The following is a 25,186-nucleotide window of genomic DNA, read 5'->3' as shown; positions in this document are numbered from 1 at the left end:
TCTCTCTCTCTCCCTCGTTCAGCTCCCTCCCCGCGCTCTTTATCCTTCTCTCCCTCCCTCGTTCAGCTCCCTCTCTCCCCGCGCTCTTTATCCCTCTCTCCCTCCCTCGTTCACCCTTTCTCCCCGCGCTCTTTATCCCTCTCTCCCTCCCTCGTTCACCTCCCTCTCTCCCCGCGCTCTTTATCCCTCTCTCTCTTCCTCCCTCGTTCACCTCCCTCTCTCCCCGCGCTCTTTATCCCTCTCTCTCTCTCTTCCTCGTTCACCTCTCTCTCTCCCCGCGCTCTTTATCCCTCTCTCTGTCTCTCCCTCGTACACCTCCCTCTCTCCCCGCGCTCTTTATCCCTCTCTCTCTCTCCCTCGTTCACCTCTCTCTCTCCCCGCGCTCTTTATCCCTCTCTCTCTCTCCCTCGTTCACCTCCCTCTCTCCCCGCGCTCTTTATCCCTCTCTCTCTCTCCCTCGTTCACCTCCCTCTCTTCCCGCGCCCTTTATCCCACTCTCTCTCTCCCTCGTTCACCTCCCTCTCTCCACGCGCTCTTTATCCCTCTCTCTCTCTCTTCCTCGTTCACCTCTCTCTCTCCCCGCGCTCTTTATCCCTCTCTCTGTCTCTCCCTCGTACACCTCCCTCTCTCCCCGCGCTCTTTATCCCACTCTCTCTCTCCGTCGTTCACCTCTCTCTCTCCCCGCGCTCTTTATCCCTCACTCTCTCTCTCCCTCGTACACCTCCCTCTCTCCCCGCGCTCTTTATCCCTCTCTCTCTCTCTTCCTCGTTCACCTCCCTCTCTCCCCGCGCTCTTTATCCCTCTCTCTCTCTCTTCCTCGTTCACCTCTCTCTCTCCCCGCGCTCTTTATCCCTCTCTCTGTCTCTCCCTCGTACACCTCCCTCTCTCCCCGCGCTCTTTATCCCTCTCTCTCTCTCCCTCGTTCACCTCCCTCTCTCCCCGCGCTCTTTATCCCTCACTCTCTCTCTCCCTCGTTCACCTCCCTCTCTCCCCGCGCTCTTTATCCCTCTCTCTCTCTCTCCCTCGTACACCTCCCTCTCTCCCCGCGCTCTTCATCCCTCTCTCCCTCTCCCTCGTTCACCTCCCTCTCTCCCCGCGCTCTTTATCCCTCACTCTCTCTCTCCCTCGTTCACCTCTCTCTCTCCCCGCGCTCTTTATCCCTCTCTCTCTCTCTCCCTCGTACACCTCCCTCTCTCCCCGCGCTCTTCATCCCTCTCTCTCTCTCCCTCGTTCACCTCCCTCTCTCCCCGCGCTCTTTATCCCTCTCTCGCTCTCTCTCCCTCGTTCACCTCCCTCTCTCCCCGCGCTCTTCATCCCTCTCTCGCTCTCTCTCCCTCGTTCACCTCCCTCTCTCCCCGCGCTCTTTATCCCTCTCTCGCTCTCTCTCCCTCGTTCACCTCCCTCTCTCCCCGCGCTCTTTATCCCTCTGTCTCTCTCTCTCCCTCGTTCAGCTCCCTCCCCGCGCTCTTTATCCTTCTCTCCCTCCCTCGTTCAGCTCCCTCTCTCCCCGCGCTCTTTATCCCTCTCTCGCTCTCTCTCCCTCGTTCACCTCCCTCTCTCCCCGCGCTCTTTATCCCTCTCTCTCTCTCTCTCCCTCGTTCAGCTCCCTCCCTGCGCTCTTTGTCCTTCTCTCCCTCCCTCGTTCACCTCTCTCTCTCCCCGCGCTCTTTATCCCTCTCTCCCTCCCTCGTTCACCTCCCTCTCTCCGCGCGCTCTTTATCCCTCTCTCTCTCTCCCTCGTTCACCTCCCTCTCTCCCCGCGCTCTTTATCCCTCTCTCTCTCTCCCTCGTTCACCTCCCTCTCTCCCCGCGCTCTTTATCCCTCTCTCTCTCTCCTCCTCGTTCACCTCTCTCTCTCCGCGCTCTTTATCCCTCTCTCCCTCCCTCGTTCACCTCCCTCTCTCCCCACGCTCTTTATCCCTCTCTCTCTCCCTCGTTCACCTCTCTCTCTCCCCGCGCTCTTTATCCCTCTCTCTCTCCCTCGTACACCTCCCTCTCTCCCCGCGCTCTTTATCCCTCTCTCTCTCCGTCCCCCGTTCACCTCCCTCTCTCCCCGCGCTCTTTATCCCTCTCTCTCTCTCTTCCTCGTTCACCTCCCTCTCTCCCCGCGCTCTTTATCCCTCTCTCTCTCTCCCTCGTTCACCTCCCTCTCTCCCCGCGCTCTTTATCCCTCACTCTCTCTCTCCCTCGTTCACCTCCCTCTCCCCGCGCTCTTTATCCCTCTCTCTTTCTCCCTCGTTCGCCTCCCTCTCTTCCAACGCTCTTTATCCCTCTCTCCCTCGTTCAGCTCCCTCTCTTCCCGCGCTCTTTATTCCTCTCTCCCTCTCTCCCTCGTTCACCTCCCTCTCTTCCCGCGCTCTTTATCCCTCTCTCTCTCTCTCCCTCGTTCACCTCCCTCTCTCCCCGCGCTCTTTATCCCTCTCTCTCTCCCTCGTTCACCTCCCTCTCTCCCCGCGCTCTTTATCCCTCTCTCTCTCTCCCTCGTTCACCTCCCTCTCTCCCCGCGCTCTTTATCCCTCTCTCCCCGCGCTCTTTATCCCTCTCTCTCTCTCCCTCGTTCACCTCCCTCTCTCCCCGCGCTCTTTATCCCTCTCTCTCTCTCTCCCTCGTTCACCTCCCTCTCTCCCCGCGCTCTTTATCCCTCTCTCTCACTCCCTCGTTCACCTCCCTCTCTCCCCGCGCTCTTTATCCCTCTCACTCCCTCGTTCACCTCCCTCTCTTCCCGCGCTCTTTATCCCTCTCTCTCCCTCCCTCGTTCACCTCCCTCTGTCCCCGCGCTCATTATCCCTCTCTCTCTCTCTCTCCCTCGTTCACCTCCCTCTCTTCCCGTCTCTCCAGGCTTCACTGAAATGCCGCCGGACAGGCTGTACCTCACACCCCGCCAGGAGTTCACCCTCCAGTGCGTCCTCAGCAGCCTGCCCCCGAAGCTGGCTGACGTCGACGAGGTCGGCTGGTTCCGGGACGGGTCCCCGTTCCGGCTGCTGAACAATAGCTTCCCCTCGGGCACGGATCTCTCGGTCCGGCTTCGGGCGGACGAGGTTGCGAAATCGAGCTCCTTCGAGTGCCGGCTCTCCCTGGGGTCCCGGGGTGTCAAAACCAGCGTCCGGGTGTGTGTGATCAACGGTGAGTGTGGGGTGGGGTGGGGCGGCAGAGAGGGGGGGAGAGAGAGAGGGCGAGAGCGGTGGGTGAGAGGGATGGAGGGAGGAGGGTGAGGGGGATGGAGGTAGAGGGTGAGAGGGATGGAGGGAGAGAGGAGGGTGGGAGGGAGGATGGAGGGAGAGCGGAGGGAGGGAGAGATAGTGAGAGGATGGTGAGAGGGAGGTTGGAGGGAGGGATGGAGGGAGAGAGGAGTGTGGGAGGGTGATGGAGGATGGGAGGGAGGCTGCAGTGAGAGTGAAGTGAGAGGGACGTTGGTGAGAGGAGTGTGGGAGGGTAGATGGAGGGAGAGAGGGTAGGAGGGATGTTGGGGTGAGAAAGGAGAGAGGGAGGATGCAGGGAGAGAGGAGGGTGAGAGGGATGGAGGGTATGGGAAGAGAGGAGGGCTAAGATGGGGAAAGGAGGTGGGACAGCAGGGTGAGAGAGGGGACGGAGAGAGAGGAGGGGTAGAAAGAGGGAGTGAGAAGCAGAGGCGAGTGCTGTGAGAGCGAGGGAGAGGGGGAAGAGGGGCAGAATATGGAGTGGAGAGGGGACTGAGACAGAAAGAGGGAAAGAGTGCAAGGAATTATGAGGGAGAAGGGGTAGAGGGGTGGTTAAGAGCAGTGAGAGGCGAGAGTGGGGGGCAAAATTGTGGAGAGAAAGAGTGGAAGAGGAGGCGGATGAGAGGGGAGGGTGGAAACGGGGGGGGGGGTGAGGGGCAGAGGGCATATGAGAGACGGGAGAAGTCACTGTGGTCTCTGCGATACAATCGCCAGTGACGAGCGACCATTCAGGGAGCATCCCGGAGTTCAACAGGACGAGGATCGTCTGCGCGGTCTCCCCGATCTGCCCGGTCACTAAACTGACCTGGGTCAGGGCCAACGGGAGCGTGGGGAACGGAGCGCAGGCCCAAGGGAACGGGTCGGTCACCATGAGCTGGGCCAGGGTGGACAGGGGCCAGGCCGGTGCCTGGTTCTGTCTGCTCTACGAGAAGGAGAAGCTGGTGCAGAACGTGACCTACTGGATGAATGTTACAGGTCAGACACAGAGTAACTGGGGGTTCGGTTTCGGACTGGGGGTTCGGGGTGTGACTGGGGGTTCGGGGTGTGACTGGAGGTTCGGGGTTGGACTGGGGGTTCGGGGTGTGACTGGAGGTTCGGGGTCGGACTAGGGGTTCGGGGTGTGACTGGGGGTTCGGGGTCGGACTGGGGGTTCGGGGTGTGACTGGAGGTTCGGGGTGTGACTGGGGGTTCGGGGTGTGACTGGTGGTTCGGGGTCGGATTGGGGGTACGGGGTGTGACTGGGGGTTCGGGGTGTGACTGGGGGTTCGTTCGGGGACTGGGGGTTCGGGGTCAGACTGGGGGTTCGGGGTGTGACTGGGGGTTAGGGGTGTGACTGGGAATTCGGGGTTGGACTGGGGGTTCGGAGTGTGACTGGGGGTTCGGGGTGTGATTGGGGGTTCGGGGTCGGACTGGGGGTTCGGGTGTGACTGGGTGTTCGGGGTGTGACTGGGAATTCGAGGTCGGACTGAGGGTTCGTTGTGTGACTGGGGGTTCGGGGTCGGACTGGGGGTTCGGGTGTGACTGGGGTTTCGGGGTGTGATTGGGGGTTCGGGTTCGGACTGGGGGTTCGGGGTGTGACTGGGGGTTCGGGGTGTGATTCGGGGTTCGGGGTCGGACTGGGGGTTCGGGTGTGACTGGGTGTTCGGGGTGTGATTGGGGGTTCGGGGTGTGATTGGGGGTTCGGGGTGTGACTGGGGGTTCAGGGTGTGATTGGGGGTTCGGGGTCGGACTGGGGGTTCGGGTGTGACTGGGGTTTCGGGGTGTGATTGGGGGTTCGGGGTCGGACTGGGGGCTCAGGGTCTGACTACTGTCCGTGGTTTCTGTGTTCAGTGCTGGACGATTTCTTGAGCACCGGGAACCTGATTGTCATGGGGGGCATGGCCGCCGGTTGCCTGTTGATGCTGGTCTTACTGTTGGTGTTGGTCCTCTGCATGGTCAAGAGGTCCCGGCGGAGGGTAAGAATACCTGGCTCGTCCCCCTCCCCTTCCCGTCTCTCTTCCAGCTCTCGCTTGCCCCATTTCCCCCTCGTCCTTTGTTTCTACCCCCCTCTCTCTCATCTCTGCCCTCGCCCCTTCTCTCTCCAGTTCCTTCTTTCTCTCACTCTCTCCCTTCCTCCCCTCCCTCCCAACTCTTATACCCCCTGCTCTCTCCCTCCCCTCATCCTGTTTTCAGCTCTCTCTCCATCTTCCCCTCCCTCTCTCCTGCTCCCCCGCATTCTCCCTGCCCTACCTCCCTCCCTCTCCCTTCTCCGTCACTTCCTCTCAACCATATCCCCTTTATGCACCCGATCTCTCTCCCCTTGTCCTCTCTTTCCCCTTCATCTCTCTCTGCACTCTCCTCTCTCTCCCACTCCCTCCCCCTCGCTCCCCTCTCTCCCATGCCTACCCCCTTCTCTCATCCCCAGCTCAATCCCTCTCCTTCTCTTCCCCTTCCTCTCTCCCACCTCCCTCGCTCTCCCTCCCCTCTCCCATGCCTGACCCTTTCTCTCATCCCCAGCTCCATCACTCTCCCCCTTCCTCCCTCCCTCTCCCTTTCCCCTCCCATGCCTACCCCCTTCTCTCATCCCCAGCTCCATCCCCTTCCTCTCTCCCACCTCCCTCCCGCTCCCTCCCCTCTCCCATGCCTACCCCCTTCTCTCATCCCCAGCTCCATCCCTCTCCTTCTCTTCCCCTTCCTCTCTCCTGCCTCCCTCCCCCACCCATCCCCCTCCCCTCTCTCTCCCGCCCACATCCCCTTTCCTGTCACCCCGTCTCCTTCTCTTCCTCTGTCCTAACCGACCTCCTGTTCTTCCCTCCAGCGCCGAGCAGTCCGCCGGCTGAGGCACCCTCTCTGCAGAGAGCACGGCAACCAGTGAGTGTCGGGAGGGGCCGATGGCGGGGGCGGGGACGATAGAGGGCGGAGTGTCGGGGAGGGGCGGAGCGAGAGGGAAGTATTAAATCGGGCCGCGACATCACCTCACGGGTCTGGAAGTCAACCACCCCCCACCCCGACACACCGCACACCTTTCATAAACACCCCCCACCCCACCGCACCCCGTCTGCTCCCGCGGCGACGTTGAACTGCACCTGCCTCTCCGACATGACCACCACCCCCGACAGTTCGAGCGACCCCTGCACCGTCGAGGTGCCCAGGACTGGCCGGGGGTGGTGGGGGGTTGGAGGTCTGGGACCCAATCTCTCTGCTAGCCCGAGGGTGGGGGGGTCACCATCAGCCAGAGTGCAGCACCACCTCGCTCTCCACAGTGTAGTGGGGGAGTCTAGGACCAGAGGATACAGGTAGAGTGGATGTGGAGAGGATGTTTCCTGTAGTGGGGGAGTCTAGGACCAGAGGACAGAGATAGAGTGGATGTGGAGAGGATGTTTCCTGTAGTGGGGGAGACTAGGACCAGAGGACACAGATAGAGTGGATGTGGAGAGGATGTTTCCTGTAGTGGGGGAGTCTAGGACCAGAGGACACAGAGAGAGTGGATGTGGAGAGTATGTTTCCTGTAGTGGGGGAGTCTAGGACCAGAGGACACAGATAGAGTGGATGTGAAGAGGATGTTTCCTGTTAGTGGGGGAGTCTAGGACCAGAGGACACAGATAGAGTGGATGTGGAGAGGATGTATCCTGTAGTGGGGGAGTCCAGGACCAGAGGACACAGATAGAGTGGATGTGGAGAGGATGTATCCTGTAATGGGGGAGTCTAGGACCAGAGGACACAGATAGAGTGGATGTGGAGAGGATGTTTCCTGTACTGGGGGGGTCTAGTACCAGAGGACACAGGTAGAGTGGTTGGAGAGGATGTTTCCTGTAGTGGAGGAGTTTAGGACCAGAGGATTCAGATAGAGTGGATTTGGAGAGGATGCTTCCTGTAGTGGGGCAGTCTAGGACCAGAGGACACACATAGAGTGGATGTGGAGAGGATGTTTCCTGTAGTGGGCGAGTCTAGGACTAGAGGACACAGATAGGGTGGATGTGGAGAGTTAGTTTCCAGTAGTGGTGGCGTCTAGGACCAGAGGACACAGATGGAGTGGATGTGCACAGGATGTTTCCATTAGCGGGGGAGTCTAGGACCAGGGGACACAGATAGAGTGGGTGGAGAGAGGATATTTCCTGTAGTGGGGCAGTCTAGGACCAGAGGACACACATAGAGTGGATGTGGAGAGGATGCTTCCTGTAGGGGGGAGTCTCGGACCAGAAGACACAGAGTCGATGTGCAGAGGATGTTTCCATTAGCGGGGGAGTCTAGGACCAGCGGACACAGATAGAGTGGATGTGGAGAGGATGTTTCCTGTAGTGGGGCAGTCTAGGACCAGAGGACACACATAGAGTGGATGTGGAGAGGATGTTTCCTGTAGTGGGGGAGTCTAGGACCAGAGGACACAGATAGAGTGGATGTGGAGAGGATGTTTCCTGTAGTGGGCGAGTCTAGGAGTAGAGGACACAGATAGGGTGGATGTGGAGAGTTAGTTTCCAGTAGTGGTGGCGTCCAGGACCAGCGGACACAGATAGAGTGGATGTGGAGAGGATGTTTCCTGTAGTGGGGCAGTCTAGGACCAGAGGACACACATAGAGTGGATGTGCAGAGGATGTTTCCATTAGCGGGGGAGTCTAGGACCAGGGGACACAGATAGAGTGGATGGAGAGAGGATATTTCCTGTAGTGGGGCAGTCTAGGACCAGAGGAGACACATAGAGTGGATGTGGAGAGGATGCTTCCAGTAGTGGGGGAGTCAAGGACCAGAAGACACAGAGTCGATGTGCAGAGGATGTTTCCATTAGCGGGGGAGTCTAGGACCAGCGGACACAGATAGAGTGGATGTGGAGAGGATGTTTCCTGTAGTGGGGCAGTCCAGGACCAGAGGACACACATAGAGTTGATGTGGAGATGTTTCCTGTAGTCGTGGAGTCTAGGACCAGAGGACACGGATAGAGTGGATGTGGAGAGGATGTTACCTGTACTGGGGGAGTCTGGGACCACAGGACACAGATAGAGTGGATGTGGAGAGGATGTTTCCTGTAGTGGGGGAGTCTGGGACCAGGGGACACAGATAGAGTGGATGTGGAGAGGATGTTTCCTGTAGTGGGAGAGTCTAGGACCAGAGGACACAGATAGAGTGGATGTGGAGAGGATGTTTCCTGCAGTGGGGGAGTCTGGGACCAGAGGACACAGACAGAGTGGATGTGGAGAGGATGTTTCCTGCAGTGGGGGCGTCTAGGACCAGAGGACAGAGATAGAGTGGATGTGGAGAGGATGTTTCCTGTAGTGGGGGAGTCCAGGACCAGAGGACACAGATAGAGTGGATGTGGAGAGGATGTATCCTGTAATGGGGGAGTCTAGGACCACAGATAGAGTGGATGTGGAGAGGGTGTTTCCTGTAGTGGGGGAGTCTGGGACCAGAGGACACAGACAGAGAGGATGTGGAGAGGATGTTTTCTGTAGTGGGGGCGTCTAGGACCAGAGGACACAGGTAGAGTGGATGTGGAGAGGATGTTTCCTGTAGTGGGGGAGTCCAGGACCAGAGGACACAGATAGAGTGGATGTGAAGAGGATGTATCCTGTAATGGGGGAGTCTAGAACAAGAGGACACAGATAGAGTGGATGTGGAGAGGATGTTTCCTGTAGTGAGAGAATCTAGGACCTGAGGACACAGATAGAGTAGATGTGGAGACGATGTTTCCTGTTGTGGGGGAGTCAAGGACCAGAGGAAACATAGAGTGGATGTGGAGAGGATGTTTCCTGTCGTGGGGGAGTCCAGGACCAGAGGACACAGATAGAGTGGATGTGGAGAGGATGTTTCCTGTAGTCGGGGAGCCTAGGACCAGAGGACACAGATGGAGTGGATGTGGAGAGGATGCTTCCTGTAGTGGGGGAGTCTAGGACCAGAGGACACAGATAGAGTGGATGTGGAGAGGATGCTTCCTGTAGTGGGGGAGTCTAGGACCAGAGGACATAGGCAGAGTGGGTGGAGAGGATGTTTCCTGTAGTGCAGGAGTCTAGGACCAGAGGACACAGGTAGAGTGGAAGTGGAGAGGATGTTTCCTGTAGTCGGGGAGCCGAGGACCAGAGGACACAGATGGAGTGGATGTGGAGAGGATGCTTCCTGTAGTGGGGGAGTCTAAGACCAGAGGACACAGATAGAGTGGATGTGGAGAGGATGTTTCCTTCAGTGAGAGAATCTAGGACCAGAGGACACAGATAGAGTGGATGTGGAGAGGATGTTTCCTGTAGTGGGGCAGTCTAGGACCAGAGGACACAGATAGAGTGGATGTGGAGAGGTTGTTTCCTGTAGTGGAGGAGTCCAGGACCAGAGGACACAGAAAGAGTGGATGTGGAGAGGATGTATCCTGTAATGGGGGAGTCTAGGACCAGAGGACACAGATAGAGTGGATGTGGAGAGGATGTTTCCTGTAGTGAGAGAATCTAGGACCAGAGGACACAGATAGAGTGGATGTGGAGAGGATGTTTCCTGTAGTGGGGGAGTCTAGGACCAGAGGACACAGATAGAGTGGATGTGGAGAGGATGTTTCCTGTCGTGGGGGAGTCTAGGACCAGAGGACACAGATAGAGTGGATGTGGAGAGGATGTTTCCTGTAGTGAGAGAATCTAGGACCAGAGGACACAGATAGAGTAGATGTGGAGAGGATGTTTCCTGTATTGGGGGAGTCTGGGACCAGAGGACACACATAGAGTGGATGTGGAGAGGATGTTTCCTGTAGTGGGGGAGTCTAGGACCATAGGACTCAGATAGAGTGGATGAAGAGAGGATGGTTCCTGTAGTGGGGGAGTCTGGGACCAGAGGACACAGATAGAGTGGATGTGGAGAGGATGGTTCCTGTAGTGGGGCAGTCTAGGACCAGAGGACACAGAATGAGTGGATGCGGCGTGGAACTTTCATGTAGTGGGGGAGTCTAGGACCAGAGGACACAGATAGAGTGGATGTGGAGAGGTTGTTTCCTGTAGAGGGAGAGTCTAGGACCAGAGGACACAGATAGAGTGGATGTGGAGAGGTTGTTTCCTGTAGAGGGAGAGTCTAGGACCAGAGGACACAGATAGAGTGGATGTGGAGAGGATGGTTCCTGTATTGGGGGAGTCTGGGACCAGAGGACACACATAGAGTGGATGTGGAGAGGTTGTTTCCTGTAGAGGGAGAGTCTAGAACCAGAGGACACAGATAGAGTGGATGTGGAGAGGCTGTTTCCTGTAGTGGGAGAGTCTAGGACCAGAGGACACAGATGGAGTGGATGTGGAGAGGATACTTCCTGTAGTGGGGGAGTCTAGGACCAGAGGACACAGATAGAGTGGATGTGGAGAGGATGTTTCCTGTAGTGGGGGAGTCTAGGACCAGAGGACATAGGCAGAGTGGGTGGAGAGGATGTTTCCTGTAGTGCAGGAGTCTAGGACCAGAGGACACAGGTAGAGCGGATGTGGAGAGTATGTTTCCTGTAGTCGGGGAGCCTAGGACCAGAGGACACAGATGGAGTGGATGTGGAGAGGATGCTTCCTGTAGTGGGGGAGTCTAGGACCAGAGGACACAGATAGAGTGGATGTGGAGAGGATGTTTCCTTTAGTGAGAGAATCTAGGACCAGAGGACACAGATAGAGTGGATGTGGAGAGGATGTATCCTATAGTGGGGGAGTTTAGGACCAGAGGACTCAGATAGAGTGGATTTCGAGAGGATGTTTCCTGTAGTGGGGGAGTCTAGGACCAGAGGACACAGAATGAGTGGATGTGGAGAGGATTTTTCCTGAAGTGGGGGAGTCTAGGACCAGAGGACACAGATAGAGTAGATGTGGAGAGGATGTTTCCTGTATTGGGGGAGTCTGGGACCAGAGGACGCAGACAGAGTGGATGTGAAGAGGTAGTGGATGTGGAGAGGATGTATCCTGTAGTGTGGGAGTCTAGGACCAGAGGACACAGATAGAGTGGATGTGGAGAGGATGTTTCCTGTAGTGGGGGAGTCTAGGACCAGAGGACACAGATAGAGTGGATGTGGAGAGGATGTTTCCTGTCGTGGGGGAGTCTAGGACCAGAGGAGACAGATAGAGTGGATGTGGAGAGGATGTTTCCTGTAGTGAGAGAATCTAGGACCAGAGGACACAGATAGAGTGGATGTGGAGAGGATGTTTCCTGTATTGGGGGAGTCTAGGACCAGAGGACACAGATAGAGTGGATGTGGAGAGGATGTTTCCTGTATTGGGGGAGTCTGGGACCAGAGGACACACATAGAGTGGATGTGGAGAGGATGTTTCCTGTAGTGGGGGAGTCTAGGACCATAGGACACAGATAGAGTGGATGAGGAGAGGATGGTTCCTGTAGTGGGGGAGTCTAGGACCAGAGGACACAGATAGAGTAGATGTGGAGAGGATGTTTCCTGTATTGGGGGAGTCTGGGACCAGAGGACACACATAGAGTGGATGTGGAGAGGATGTTTCCTGTAGTGGGGGAGTCTAGGACCATAGGACACAGATAGAGTGGATGAAGAGAGGATGGTTCCTGTAGTGGGGGAGTCTGGGACCAGAGGACACAGATAGAGTGGATGTGGAGAGGATGGTTCCTGTAGTGGGGCAGTCTAGGACCAGAGGACACAGAATGAGTGGATGCGGAGTGGTACTTTCATGTAGTGGGGGAGTCTAGGACCAGAGGACACAGATAGAGTGGATGTGGAGAGGTTGATTCCTGTAGAGGGAGAGTCTAGGACCAGAGGACACAGATAGAGTGGATGTGGAGAGGTTGTTTCCTGTAGTGGTGGCGTCCAGGACCAGAGGACAGAGATAGAGTGGATTTCGAGAGGAGTTTTCCTGTAGTGGGGGAGTCTGGGACCAGAGGACACACATAGAGTGGATGTGGAGAGGATGTTTCCTGTAGTGGGCGAGTCTAGGAGTAGAGGACACAGATAGGGTGGATGTGGAGAGTTAGTTTCCAGTAGTGGTGGCGTCCAGGACCAGAGGACAGAGATAGAGTGGATTTCGAGAGGAGTTTTCCTGTAGTGGGGGAGTCTGGGACCAGAGGACACACATAGAGTGGATGTGCAGAGGATGTTTCCATTAGCGGGGGAGTCTAGGACCAGGGGACACAGATAGAGTGGATGGAGAGAGGATATTTCCTGTAGTGGGGCAGTCTAGGACCAGAGGAGACACATAGAGTGGATGTGGAGAGGATGCTTCCAGTAGTGGGGGAGTCAAGGACCAGAAGACACAGAGTCGATGTGCAGAGGATGTTTCCATTAGCGGGGGAGTCTAGGACCAGCGGACACAGATAGAGTGGATGTGGAGAGGATGTTTCCTGTAGTGGGGCAGTCTAGGACCAGAGGACACACATAGAGTTGATGTGGAGAGGATGTTTCCTGTAGTCGTGGAGTCTAGGACCAGAGGACACGGATAGAGTGGATGTGGAGAGGATGTTACCTGTACTGGGGGAGTCTGGGACCACAGGACACAGATAGAGTGGATGTGGAGAGGATGTTTCCTGTAGTGGGGGTGTCTGGGACCAGAGGACACAGATAGAGTGGATGTGGAGAGGATGTTTCCTGTAGTGGGAGAGTCTAGGACCAGAGGACACAGATAGAGTGGATGTGGAGAGGATGTTTCCTGCAGTGGGGGAGTCTGGGACCTGAGGACACAGACAGAGTGGATGTGGAGAGGATGTTTCCTGCAGTGGGGGCGTCTAGGACCAGAGGACAGAGATAGAGTGGATGTGGAGAGGATGTTTCCTGTAGTGGGGGAGTCCAGGACCAGAGGACACAGATAGACTGGATGTGGAGAGGATGTATCCTGTAATGGGGGAGTCTAGGACCAGAGGACACAGATAGAGTGGATGTGGAGAGGATGTTTCCTGTAGTGGGGGAGTCTGGGACCAGAGGACACAGACAGAGAGGATGTGGAGAGGATGTTTTCTGTAGTGGGGGCGTCTAGGACCAGAGGACACAGGTAGAGTGGATGTGGAGAGGATGTTTCCTGTAGTGGGGGAGTCCAGGACCAGAGGACACAGATAGATTGGATGTGGAGAGGATGTATCCTGTAATGGGGGAGTCTAGGACAAGAGGACACAGATAGAGTGGATGTGGAGAGGATGTTTCCTGTAGTGAGAGAATCTAGGACCTGAGGACACAGATAGAGTAGATGTGGAGACGATGTTTCCTGTTGTGTGGGAGTCAAGGACCAGAGGAAACATAGAGTGGATGTGAAGAGGATGTTTCCTGTCGTGGGGGAGTCCAGGACCAGAGGACACAGATAGAGTGGATGTGGAGAGGATGTATCCTGTAGTGGGGGAGTCTAGGACCAGAGGACACAGATAGAGTGGATGTGGAGAGGATGTTTCCTGTAGTGCAGGAGTCTAGGACCAGAGGACACAGGTAGAGTGGATGTGGAGAGGATGTTTCCTGTAGTGAGAGAATCTAGGACCAGAGGACACAGGTAGAGTGGATGTGGAGAGGATGTTTCCTGTAGTCGGGGAGCCTAGGACCAGAGGACACAGATGGAGTGGAAGTGGAGAGGATGCTTCCTGTAGTGGGGGAGTCTAGGACCACAGATAGAGTGGATGTGGAGAGGATGCTTCCTGTAGTGGGGGAGTCTAGGACCAGAGGACATAGGCAGAGTGGGTGGAGAGGATGTTTCCTGTAGTGCAGGAGTCTAGGACCAGAGGACACAGGTAGAGTGGATGTGGAGAGGATGTTTCCTGTAGTCGGGGAGCCGAGGACCAGAGGACACAGATGGAGTGGATGTGGAGAGGATGCTTCCTGTAGTGGGGGAGTCTAAGACCAGAGGACACAGATAGAGTGGATGTGGAGAGGATGTTTCCTTCAGTGAGAGAATCTAGGACCAGAGGACACAGATAGAGTGGATGTGGAGAGGATGTTTCCTGTAGTGGGGCAGTCTAGGACGAGAGGACACAGATAGAGTGGATGTGGAGAGGTTGTTTCCTGTAGTGGAGGAGTCCAGGACCAGAGGACACAGAAAGAGTGGATGTGGAGAGGATGTATCCTGTAATGGGGGAGTCTAGGACCAGAGGACACAGATAGAGTGGATGTGGAGAGGATGTTTCCTTTAGTGAGAGAATCTAGGACCAGAGGACACAGATAGAGTGGATGTGGAGAGGATGTATCCTATAGTGGGGGAGTTTAGGACCAGAGGACTCAGATAGAGTGGATTTCGAGAGGATGTTTCCTGTAGTGGGGGAGTCTAGGACCAGAGGACACAGAATGAGTGGATGTGGAGAGGATGTGTCCTGTAGTGGGGGAGTCTAGGACCAGAGGACACAGGTAGACTGGATGTGGAGAGGATGTTTCCTGTAGTCGGGGAGCCTAGGACCAGAGGACACAGATGGAGTGGATGTGGAGAGGATGCTTCCTGTAGTGGGGGAGTCTAGGACCAGAGGACACAGATAGAGTGGATGTGGAGAGGATGTTTCCTTTAGTGAGAGAATCTAGGACCAGAGGACACAGATAGAGTGGATGTGGAGAGGATGTATCCTATAGTGGGGGAGTTTAGGACCAGAGGACTCAGATAGAGTGGATTTCGATAGGATGTTTCCTGTAGCGGGGGAGTCTAGGACCAGAGGACACAGATAGAGTGGATGTGGAGAGGTAGTGGATGTGGAGAGGATGTATCCTGTAGTGTGGGAGTCTAGGACCAGAGGACACAGATAGAGTGGATGTGGAGAGGATGTTTCCTGTATTGGGGGAGTCTGGGACCAGAGGACACACATAGAGTGGATGTGGAGAGGATGTTTCCTGTAGTGGGGGAGTCTAGGACCATAGGACACAGATAGAGTGGATGAAGAGAGGATGGTTCCTGTAGTGGGGGAGTCTGGGACCAGAGGACACAGATAGAGTGGATGTGGAGAGGATGGTTCCTGTAGTGGGGCAGTCTAGGACCAGAGGACACAGAATGAGTGGATGCGGAGTGGTACTTTCATGTAGTGGGGGAGTCTAGGACCAGAGGACACAGATAGAGTGGATGTGGAGAGGTTGTTTCCTGTAGAGGGAGAGTCTAGGACCAGAGGACACAGATAGAGTGGATGTGGAGAGGTTGTTTCCTGTAGTGGTGGCGTCCAGGACCAGAGGACAGAGATAGAGTGGATTTCGAGAGGAGTTTTCCTGTAGTGGGGGAGTCTGGGACCAGAGGACACACATAGAGTGGATGTGCAGAGGATGTTTCCATTAGCGGGGGAGTCTAGGACCAGGGGACACAGATAGAGTGGATGGAGAGAGGATATTTCCTGTAGTGGGCCAGTCTAGGACCAGAGGAGACACATAGAGTGGATGTGTAGAGGATGCTTCCAGTAGTGGGGGAGTCAAGGACCAGAAGACACAGAGTCGATGTGCAGAGGATGTTTCCATTAGCGGGGGAGTCTAGGACCAGCGGACACAGATAGAGTGGATGTGGAGAGGATGTTTCCTGTAGTGGGGCAGTCTAGGACCAGAGGACACACATAGAGTTGATGTGGAGAGGATGTTTCCTGTAGTCGTGGAGTCTAGGACCAGAGGACACGGATAGAGTGGATGTGGAGAGGATGTTACCTGTACTGGGGGAGTCTGGGACCACAGGACACAGATAGAGTGGATGTGGAGAGGATGTTTCCTGTAGTGGGGGTGTCTGGGACCAGAGGACACAGATAGAGTGGATGTGGAGAGGATGTTTCCTGTAGTGGGAGAGTCTAGGACCAGAGGACACAGATAGAGTGGATGTGGAGAGGATGTTTCCTGCAGTGGGGGAGTCTGGGACCTGAGGACACAGACAGAGTGGATGTGGAGAGGATGTTTCCTGCAGTGGGGGCGTCTAGGACCAGAGGACAGAGATAGAGTGGATGTGGAGAGGATGTTTCCTGTAGTGGGGGAGTCCAGGACCAGAGGACACAGATAGAGTGGATGTGGAGAGGATGTATCCTGTAATGGGGGAGTCTAGGACCAGAGGAAACATAGAGTGGATGTGAAGAGGATGTTTCCTGTATTGGGGGAGTCTAGGACCAGAGGACACAGATAGAGTGGATGTGGAGAGGATGTTTCCTGTATTGGGGGTGTCTGGGACCAGAGGACACACATAGAGTGGATGTGGAGAGGATGTTTCCTGTAGTGGGGGAGTCTAGGACCATAGGACACAGATAGAGTGGATGAGAGAGGATGGTTCCTGTAGTGGGGGAGTCTAGGACCAGAGGACACAGATAGAGTAGATGTGGAGAGGATGTTTCGTGTATTGGGGGAGTCTGGGACCAGAGGACACACATAGAGTGGATGTGGAGAGGATGTTTCCTGTAGTGGGGGAGTCTAGGACCATAGGACACAGATAGAGTGGATGAAGAGAGGATGGTTCCTGTAGTGGGGGAGTCTGGGACCAGAGGACACAGATAGAGTGGATGTGGAGAGGATGGTTCCTGTAGTGGGGCAGTCTAGGACCAGAGGACACAGAATGAGTGGATGCGGAGTGGTACTTTCATGTAGTGGGGGAGTCTAGGACCAGAGGACACAGATAGAGTGGATGTGGAGAGGTTGTTTCCTGTAGAGGGAGAGTCTAGGACCAGAGGACACAGATAGAGTGGATGTGGAGAGGTTGTTTCCTGTAGTGGTGGCGTCCAGGACCAGAGGACAGAGATAGAGTGGATTTCGAGAGGAGTTTTCCTGTAGTGGGGGAGTCTGGGACCAGAGGACACACATAGAGTGGATGTGGAGAGGATGTTTCCTGTAGTGGGCGAGTCTAGGAGTAGAGGACACAGATAGGGTGGATGTGGAGAGTTAGTTTCCAGTAGTGGTGGCGTCCAGGACCAGAGGACAGAGATAGAGTGGATTTCGAGAGGAGTTTTCCTGTAGTGGGGGAGTCTGGGACCAGAGGACACACATAGAGTGGATGTGCAGAGGATGTTTCCATTAGCGGGGGAGTCTAGGACCAGGGGACACAGATAGAGTGGATGGAGAGAGGATATTTCCTGTAGTGGGGCAGTCTAAGACCAGAGGAGACACATAGAGTGGATGTGGAGAGGATGCTTCCAGTAGTGGGGGAGTGAAGGACCAGAAGACACAGAGTCGATGTGCAGAGGATGTTTCCATTAGCGGGGGAGTCTAGGACCAGCGGACACAGATAGAGTGGATGTGGAGAGGATGTTTCCTTTAGTGAGAGAATCTAGGACCAGAGGACACAGATAGAGTGGATGTGGAGAAGATGTATCCTATAGTGGGGGAGTTTAGGACCAGAGGACTCAGATAGAGTGGATTTCGATAGGATGTTTCCTGTAGTGGGGGAGTCTAGGACCAGAGGACACAGATAGAGTGGATGTGGAGAGGTAGTGGATGTGGAGAGGATGTATCCTGTAGTGTGGGAGTCTAGGACCAGAGGACACAGATAGAGTGGATGTGGAGAGGATGTTTCCTGTAGTGGGGGAGTCTAGGACCAGAGGACACAGATAGAGTGGATGTGGAGAGGATGTTTCCTATCGTGGGGGAGTCTAGGACCAGAGGAGACAGATAGAGTGGATGTGGAGAGGATGTTTCCTGTAGTGAGAGAATCTAGGACCAGAGGACACAGATAGAGTGGATGTGGAGAGGATGTTTCCTGTATTGGGGGAGTCTAGGACCAGAGGACACAGATAGAGTGGATGTGGAGAGGATGTTTCCTGTATTGGGGGTGTCTGGGACCAGAGGACACACATAGAGTGGATGTGGAGAGGATGTTTCCTGTAGTGGGGGAGTCTAGGACCATAGGACACAGATAGAGTGGATGAGGAGAGGATGGTTCCTGTAGTGGGGGAGTCTAGGACCAGAGGACACAGATAGAGTAGATGTGGAGAGGATGTTTCCTGTATTGGGGGAGTCTGGGACCAGAGGACACACATAGAGTGGATGTGGAGAGGATGTTTCCTGTAGTGGGGGAGTCTAGGACCATAGGACACAGATAGAGTGGATGAAGAGAGGATGGTTCCTGTAGTGGGGGAGTCTGGGACCAGAGGACACAGATAGAGTGGATGTGGAGAGGATGGTTCCTGTAGTGGGGCAGTCTAGGACCAGAGGACACAGAATGAGTGGATGCGGAGTGGTACTTTCATGTAGTGGGGGAGTCTAGGACCAGAGGACACAGATAGAGTGGATGTGGAGAGGTTGTTTCCTGTAGAGGGATAGTCTAGGACCAGAGGACACAGATAGAGTGGATGTGGAGAGGTTGTTTCCTGTAGTGGTGGCGTCCAGGACCAGAGGACAGAGATAGAGTGGATTTCGAGAGGAGTTTTCCTGTAGTGGGGGAGTCTGGGACCAGAGGACACACATAGAGTGGATGTGGAGAGGATGTTTCCTGTAGTGGGCGAGTCTAGGAGTAGAGGACACAGATAGGGTGGATATGGAGAGTTAGTTTCCAGTAGTGGTGGCGTCCAGGACCAGAGGACAGAGATAGAGTGGATTTCGAGAGGAGTTTTCCTGTAGTGGGGGAGTCTGGGACCAGAGGACACACATAGAGTGGATGTGCAGAGGATGTTTCCATTAGCGGGGGAGTCTAGGACCAGGGGACACAGATAGAGTGGATGGAGAGAGGATATTTCCTGTGGTGGGGCAGTCTAGGACCAGAGGAGACACATAGAGTGGATGTGGAGAGGATGCTTCCAGTAGTGGGGGAGTCAAGGACCAGAAGACACAGAGTCGATGTGCAGAGGATGTTTCCATTAGCGGGGGAGTCTAGGACCAGCGGACACAGATAGAGTGGATGTGGAGAGGATGTTTCCTGTAGTGGGGCAGTCTAGGACCAGAGGACACACATAGAGTTGATGTGGAGAGGATGTTTCCTGTAGTCGTGGAGTCTAGGACCAGAGGACACGGATAGAGTGGATGTGGAGAGGATGTTACCTGTACTGGGGGAGTCTGGGACCACAGGACACAGATAGAGTGGATGTGGAGAGGATGTTTCCTGTAGTGGGGGTGTCTGGGACCAGAGGACACAGATAGAGTGGATGTGGAGAGGATGTTTCCTGTAGTGGGAGAGTCTAGGACCAGAGGACACAGATAGAGTGGATGTGGAGAGGATGTTTCCTGCAGTGGGGGAGTCTGGGACCTGAGGACACAGACAGAGTGGATGTGGAGAGGATGTTTCCTGCAGTGGGGGCGTCTAGGACCAGAGGACAGAGATAGAGTGGATGTGGAGAGGATGTTTCCTGTAGTGGGGGAGTCCAGGACCAGAGGACACAGATAGAGTGGATGTGGAGAGGATGTATCCTGTAATGGGGGAGTCTAGGACCAGAGGACACAGATAGAGTGGATGTGGAGAGGATGTTTCCTGTAGTGGGGGAGTCTAGGACCAGAGGACACAGATAGAGTGGATGTGGAGAGGTAGTGGATGTGGAGAGGATGTATCCTGTAGTGTGGGAGTCTAGGACCAGAGGACACAGATAGAGTGGATGTGGAGAGGATGTTTCCTGTAGTGGGGGAGTCTAGGACCAGAGGACACAGATAGAGTGGATGTGGAGAGGATGTTTCCTATCGTGGGGGAGTCTAGGACCAGAGGAGACAGATAGAGTGGATGTGGAGAGGATGTTTCCTGTAGTGAGAGAATCTAGGACCAGAGGACACAGATAGAGTGGATGTGGAGAGGATGTTTCCTGTATTGGGGGAGTCTAGGACCAGAGGACACAGATAGAGTGGATGTGGAGAGGATGTTTCCTGTATTGGGGGTGTCTGGGACCAGAGGACACACATAGTGTGGATGTGGAGAGGATGTTTCCTGTAGTGGGGGAGTCTAGGACCATAGGACACAGATAGAGTGGATGAGGAGAGGATGGTTCCTGTAGTGGGGGAGTCTAGGACCAGAGGACACAGATAGAGTGGATGAAGAGAGGATGGTTCCTGTAGTGGGGGAGTCTGGGACCAGAGGACACAGATAGAGTGGATGTGGAGAGGATGGTTCCTGTAGTGGGGCAGTCTAGGACCAGAGGACACAGAATGAGTGGATGCGGAGTGGTACTTTCATGTAGTGGGGGAGTCTAGGACCAGAGGACACAGATAGAGTGGATGTGGAGAGGTTGTTTCCTGTAGAGGGATAGTCTAGGACCAGAGGACACAGATAGAGTGGATGTGGAGAGGTTGTTTCCTGTAGTGGTGGCGTCCAGGACCAGAGGACAGAGATAGAGTGGATTTCGAGAGGAGTTTTCCTGTAGTGGGGGAGTCTGGGACCAGAGGACACACATAGAGTGGATGTGGAGAGGATGTTTCCTGTAGTGGGCGAGTCTAGGAGTAGAGGACACAGATAGGGTGGATATGGAGAGTTAGTTTCCAGTAGTGGTGGCGTCCAGGACCAGAGGACAGAGATAGAGTGGATTTCGAGAGGAGTTTTCCTGTAGTGGGGGAGTCTGGGACCAGAGGACACACATAGAGTGGATGTGCAGAGGATGTTTCCATTAGCGGGGGAGTCTAGGACCAGGGGACACAGATAGAGTGGATGGAGAGAGGATATTTCCTGTAGTGGGGCAGTCTAGGACCAGAGGAGACACATAGAGTGGATGTGGAGAGGATGCTTCCAGTAGTGGGGGAGTCAAGGACCAGAAGACACAGAGTCGATGTGCAGAGGATGTTTCCATTAGCGGGGGAGTCTAGGACCAGCGGACACAGATAGAGTGGATGTGGAGAGGATGTTTCCTGTAGTGGGGCAGTCTAGGACCAGAGGACACACATAGAGTTGATGTGGAGAGGATGTTTCCTGTAGTCGTGGAGTCTAGGACCAGAGGACACGGATAGAGTGGATGTGGAGAGGATGTTACCTGTACTGGGGGAGTCTGGGACCACAGGACACAGATAGAGTGGATGTGGAGAGGATGTTTCCTGTAGTGGGGGTGTCTGGGACCAGAGGACACAGATAGAGTGGATGTGGAGAGGATGTTTCCTGTAGTGGGAGAGTCTAGGACCAGAGGACACAGATAGAGTGGATGTGGAGAGGATGTTTCCTGCAGTGGGGGAGTCTGGGACCTGAGGACACAGACAGAGTGGATGTGGAGAGGATGTTTCCTGCAGTGGGGGCGTCTAGGACCAGAGGACAGAGATAGAGTGGATGTGGAGAGGATGTTTCCTGTAGTGGGGGAGTCCAGGACCAGAGGACACAGATAGAGTGGATGTGGAGAGGATGTATCCTGTAATGGGGGAGTCTAGGACCAGAGGACACAGATAGAGTGGATGTGGAGAGGATGTTTCCTGTAGTGGGGGAGTCTAGGACCAGAGGACACAGATAGAGTGGATGTGGAGAGGTAGTGGATGTGGAGAGGATGTATCCTGTAGTGTGGGAGTCTAGGACCAGAGGACACAGATAGAGTGGATGTGGAGAGGATGTTTCCTGTAGTGGGGGAGTCTAGGACCAGAGGACACAGATAGAGTGGATGTGGAGAGGATGTTTCCTATCGTGGGGGAGTCTAGGACCAGAGGAGACAGATAGAGTGGATGTGGAGAGGATGTTTCCTGTAGTGAGAGAATCTAGGACCAGAGGACACAGATAGAGTGGATGTGGAGAGGATGTTTCCTGTATTGGGGGAGTCTAGGACCAGAGGACACAGATAGAGTGGATGTGGAGAGGATGTTTCCTGTATTGGGGGTGTCTGGGACCAGAGGACACACATAGTGTGGATGTGGAGAGGATGTTTCCTGTAGTGGGGGAGTCTAGGACCATAGGACACAGATAGAGTGGATGAGGAGAGGATGGTTCCTGTAGTGGGGGAGTCTAGGACCAGAGGACACACATAGAGTGGATGTGGAGAGGATGTTTCCTGTAGTGGGGGAGTCTAGGACCATAGGACACAGATAGAGTGGATGAAGAGAGGATGGTTCCTGTAGTGGGGGAGTCTGGGACCAGAGGACACAGATAGAGTGGATGTGGAGAGGATGGTTCCTGTAGTGGGGCAGTCTAGGACCAGAGGACACAGAATGAGTGGATGCGGAGTGGTACTTTCATGTAGTGGGGGAGTCTAGGACCAGAGGACACAGATAGAGTGGATGTGGAGAGGTTGTTTCCTGTAGAGGGAGAGTCTAGGACCAGAGGACACAGATAGAGTGGATGTGGAGAGGTTGTTTCCTGTAGTGGTGGCGTCCAGGACCAGAGGACAGAGATAGAGTGGATTTCGAGAGGAGTTTTCCTGTAGTGGGGGAGTCTGGGACCAGAGGACACACATAGAGTGGATGTGGAGAGGATGTTTCCTGTAGTGGGCGAGTCTAGGAGTAGAGGACACAGATAGGGTGGATGTGGAGAGTTAGTTTCCAGTAGTGGTGGCGTCCAGGACCAGAGGACAGAGATAGAGTGGATTTCGAGAGGAGTTTTCCTGTAGTGGGGGAGTCTGGGACCAGAGGACACACATAGAGTGGATGTGCAGAGGATGTTTCCATTAGCGGGGGAGTCTAGGACCAGGGGACACAGATAGAGTGGATGGAGAGAGGATATTTCCTGTAGTGGGGCAGTCTAAGACCAGAGGAGACACATAGAGTGGATGTGGAGAGGATGCTTCCAGTAGTGGGGGAGTGAAGGACCAGAAGACACAGAGTCGATGTGCAGAGGATGTTTCCATTAGCGGGGGAGTCTAGGACCAGCGGACACAGATAGAGTGGATGTGGAGAGGATGTTTCCTTTAGTGAGAGAATCTAGGACCAGAGGACACAGATAGAGTGGATGTGGAGAAGATGTATCCTATAGTGGGGGAGTTTAGGACCAGAGGACTCAGATAGAGTGGATTTCGATAGGATGTTTCCTGTAGTGGGGGAGTCTAGGACCAGAGGACACAGATAGAGTGGATGTGGAGAGGTAGTGGATGTGGAGAGGATGTATCCTGTAGTGTGGGAGTCTAGGACCAGAGGACACAGATAGAGTGGATGTGGAGAGGATGTTTCCTGTAGTGGGGGAGTCTAGGACCAGAGGACACAGATAGAGTGGATGTGGAGAGGATGTTTCCTATCGTGGGGGAGTCTAGGACCAGAGGAGACAGATAGAGTGGATGTGGAGAGGATGTTTCCTGTAGTGAGAGAATCTAGGACCAGAGGACACAGATAGAGTGGATGTGGAGAGGATGTTTCCTGTATTGGGGGAGTCTAGGACCAGAGGACACAGATAGAGTGGATGTGGAGAGGATGTTTCCTGTATTGGGGGTGTCTGGGACCAGAGGACACACATAGAGTGGATGTGGAGAGGATGTTTCCTGTAGTGGGGGAGTCTAGGACCATAGGACACAGATAGAGTGGATGAGGAGAGGATGGTTCCTGTAGTGGGGGAGTCTAGGACCAGAGGACACAGATAGAGTAGATGTGGAGAGGATGTTTCCTGTATTGGGGGAGTCTGGGACCAGAGGACACACATAGAGTGGATGTGGAGAGGATGTTTCCTGTAGTGGGGGAGTCTAGGACCATAGGACACAGATAGAGTGGATGAAGAGAGGATGGTTCCTGTAGTGGGGGAGTCTGGGACCAGAGGACACAGATAGAGTGGATGTGGAGAGGATGGTTCCTGTAGTGGGGCAGTCTAGGACCAGAGGACACAGAATGAGTGGATGCGGAGTGGTACTTTCATGTAGTGGGGGAGTCTAGGACCAGAGGACACAGATAGAGTGGATGTGGAGAGGTTGTTTCCTGTAGAGGGATAGTCTAGGACCAGAGGACACAGATAGAGTGGATGTGGAGAGGTTGTTTCCTGTAGTGGTGGCGTCCAGGACCAGAGGACAGAGATAGAGTGGATTTCGAGAGGAGTTTTCCTGTAGTGGGGGAGTCTGGGACCAGAGGACACACATAGAGTGGATGTGGAGAGGATGTTTCCTGTAGTGGGCGAGTCTAGGAGTAGAGGACACAGATAGGGTGGATATGGAGAGTTAGTTTCCAGTAGTGGTGGCGTCCAGGACCAGAGGACAGAGATAGAGTGGATTTCGAGAGGAGTTTTCCTGTAGTGGGGGAGTCTGGGACCAGAGGACACACATAGAGTGGATGTGCAGAGGATGTTTCCATTAGCGGGGGAGTCTAGGACCAGGGGACACAGATAGAGTGGATGGAGAGAGGATATTTCCTGTAGTGGGGCAGTCTAGGACCAGAGGAGACACATAGAGTGGATGTGGAGAGGATGCTTCCAGTAGTGGGGGAGTCAAGGACCAGAAGACACAGAGTCGATGTGCAGAGGATGTTTCCATTAGCGGGGGAGTCTAGGACCAGCGGACACAGATAGAGTGGATGTGGAGAGGATGTTTCCTGTAGTGGGGCAGTCTAGGACCAGAGGACACACATAGAGTTGATGTGGAGAGGATGTTTCCTGTAGTCGTGGAGTCTAGGACCAGAGGACACGGATAGAGTGGATGTGGAGAGGATGTTACCTGTACTGGGGGAGTCTGGGACCACAGGACACAGATAGAGTGGATGTGGAGAGGATGTTTCCTGTAGTGGGGGTGTCTGGGACCAGAGGACACAGATAGAGTGGATGTGGAGAGGATGTTTCCTGTAGTGGGAGAGTCTAGGACCAGAGGACACAGATAGAGTGGATGTGGAGAGGATGTTTCCTGCAGTGGGGGAGTCTGGGACCTGAGGACACAGACAGAGTGGATGTGGAGAGGATGTTTCCTGCAGTGGGGGCGTCTAGGACCAGAGGACAGAGATAGAGTGGATGTGGAGAGGATGTTTCCTGTAGTGGGGGAGTCCAGGACCAGAGGACACAGATAGAGTGGATGTGGAGAGGATGTATCCTGTAATGGGGGAGTCTAGGACCAGAGGACACAGATAGAGTGGATGTGGAGAGGATGTTTCCTGTAGTGGGGGAGTCTAGGACCAGAGGACACAGATAGAGTGGATGTGGAGAGGTAGTGGATGTGGAGAGGATGTATCCTGTAGTGTGGGAGTCTAGGACCAGAGGACACAGATAGAGTGGATGTGGAGAGGATGTTTCCTGTAGTGGGGGAGTCTAGGACCAGAGGACACAGATAGAGTGGATGTGGAGAGGATGTTTCCTATCGTGGGGGAGTCTAGGACCAGAGGAGACAGATAGAGTGGATGTGGAGAGGATGTTTCCTGTAGTGAGAGAATCTAGGACCAGAGGACA

At 54.7% G+C, this 25,186-nt stretch overlaps 1 protein-coding gene across 1 annotated transcript in view; it reads left to right on the top strand.

Annotated features, from left to right (window-relative positions):
* The first annotated feature begins 2,771 nt into the window (after nt 1-2,771).
* The window catches only part of LOC132386775 (uncharacterized), a 77,646-nt gene continuing 55,231 nt past the window's right edge, over nt 2,772-25,186 (top strand). The window contains exons 1-4 of the mRNA XM_059959106.1: nt 2,772-3,123; nt 3,912-4,172; nt 5,028-5,152; nt 5,995-6,047. Coding sequence (XP_059815089.1) covers nt 2,850-3,123; nt 3,912-4,172; nt 5,028-5,152; nt 5,995-6,047 — 713 coding nt within the window. The 5' untranslated portion in view covers nt 2,772-2,849. The remainder of the gene's footprint in view (nt 3,124-3,911; nt 4,173-5,027; nt 5,153-5,994; nt 6,048-25,186) is intronic.

Source organism: Hypanus sabinus, unplaced genomic scaffold (genome assembly GCF_030144855.1).
Source record: "Hypanus sabinus isolate sHypSab1 unplaced genomic scaffold, sHypSab1.hap1 scaffold_1304, whole genome shotgun sequence".
Lineage (NCBI taxonomy): Eukaryota > Metazoa > Chordata > Chondrichthyes > Myliobatiformes > Dasyatidae > Hypanus > Hypanus sabinus.
This window is presented reverse-complemented; position numbering and strand designations above follow the sequence as displayed.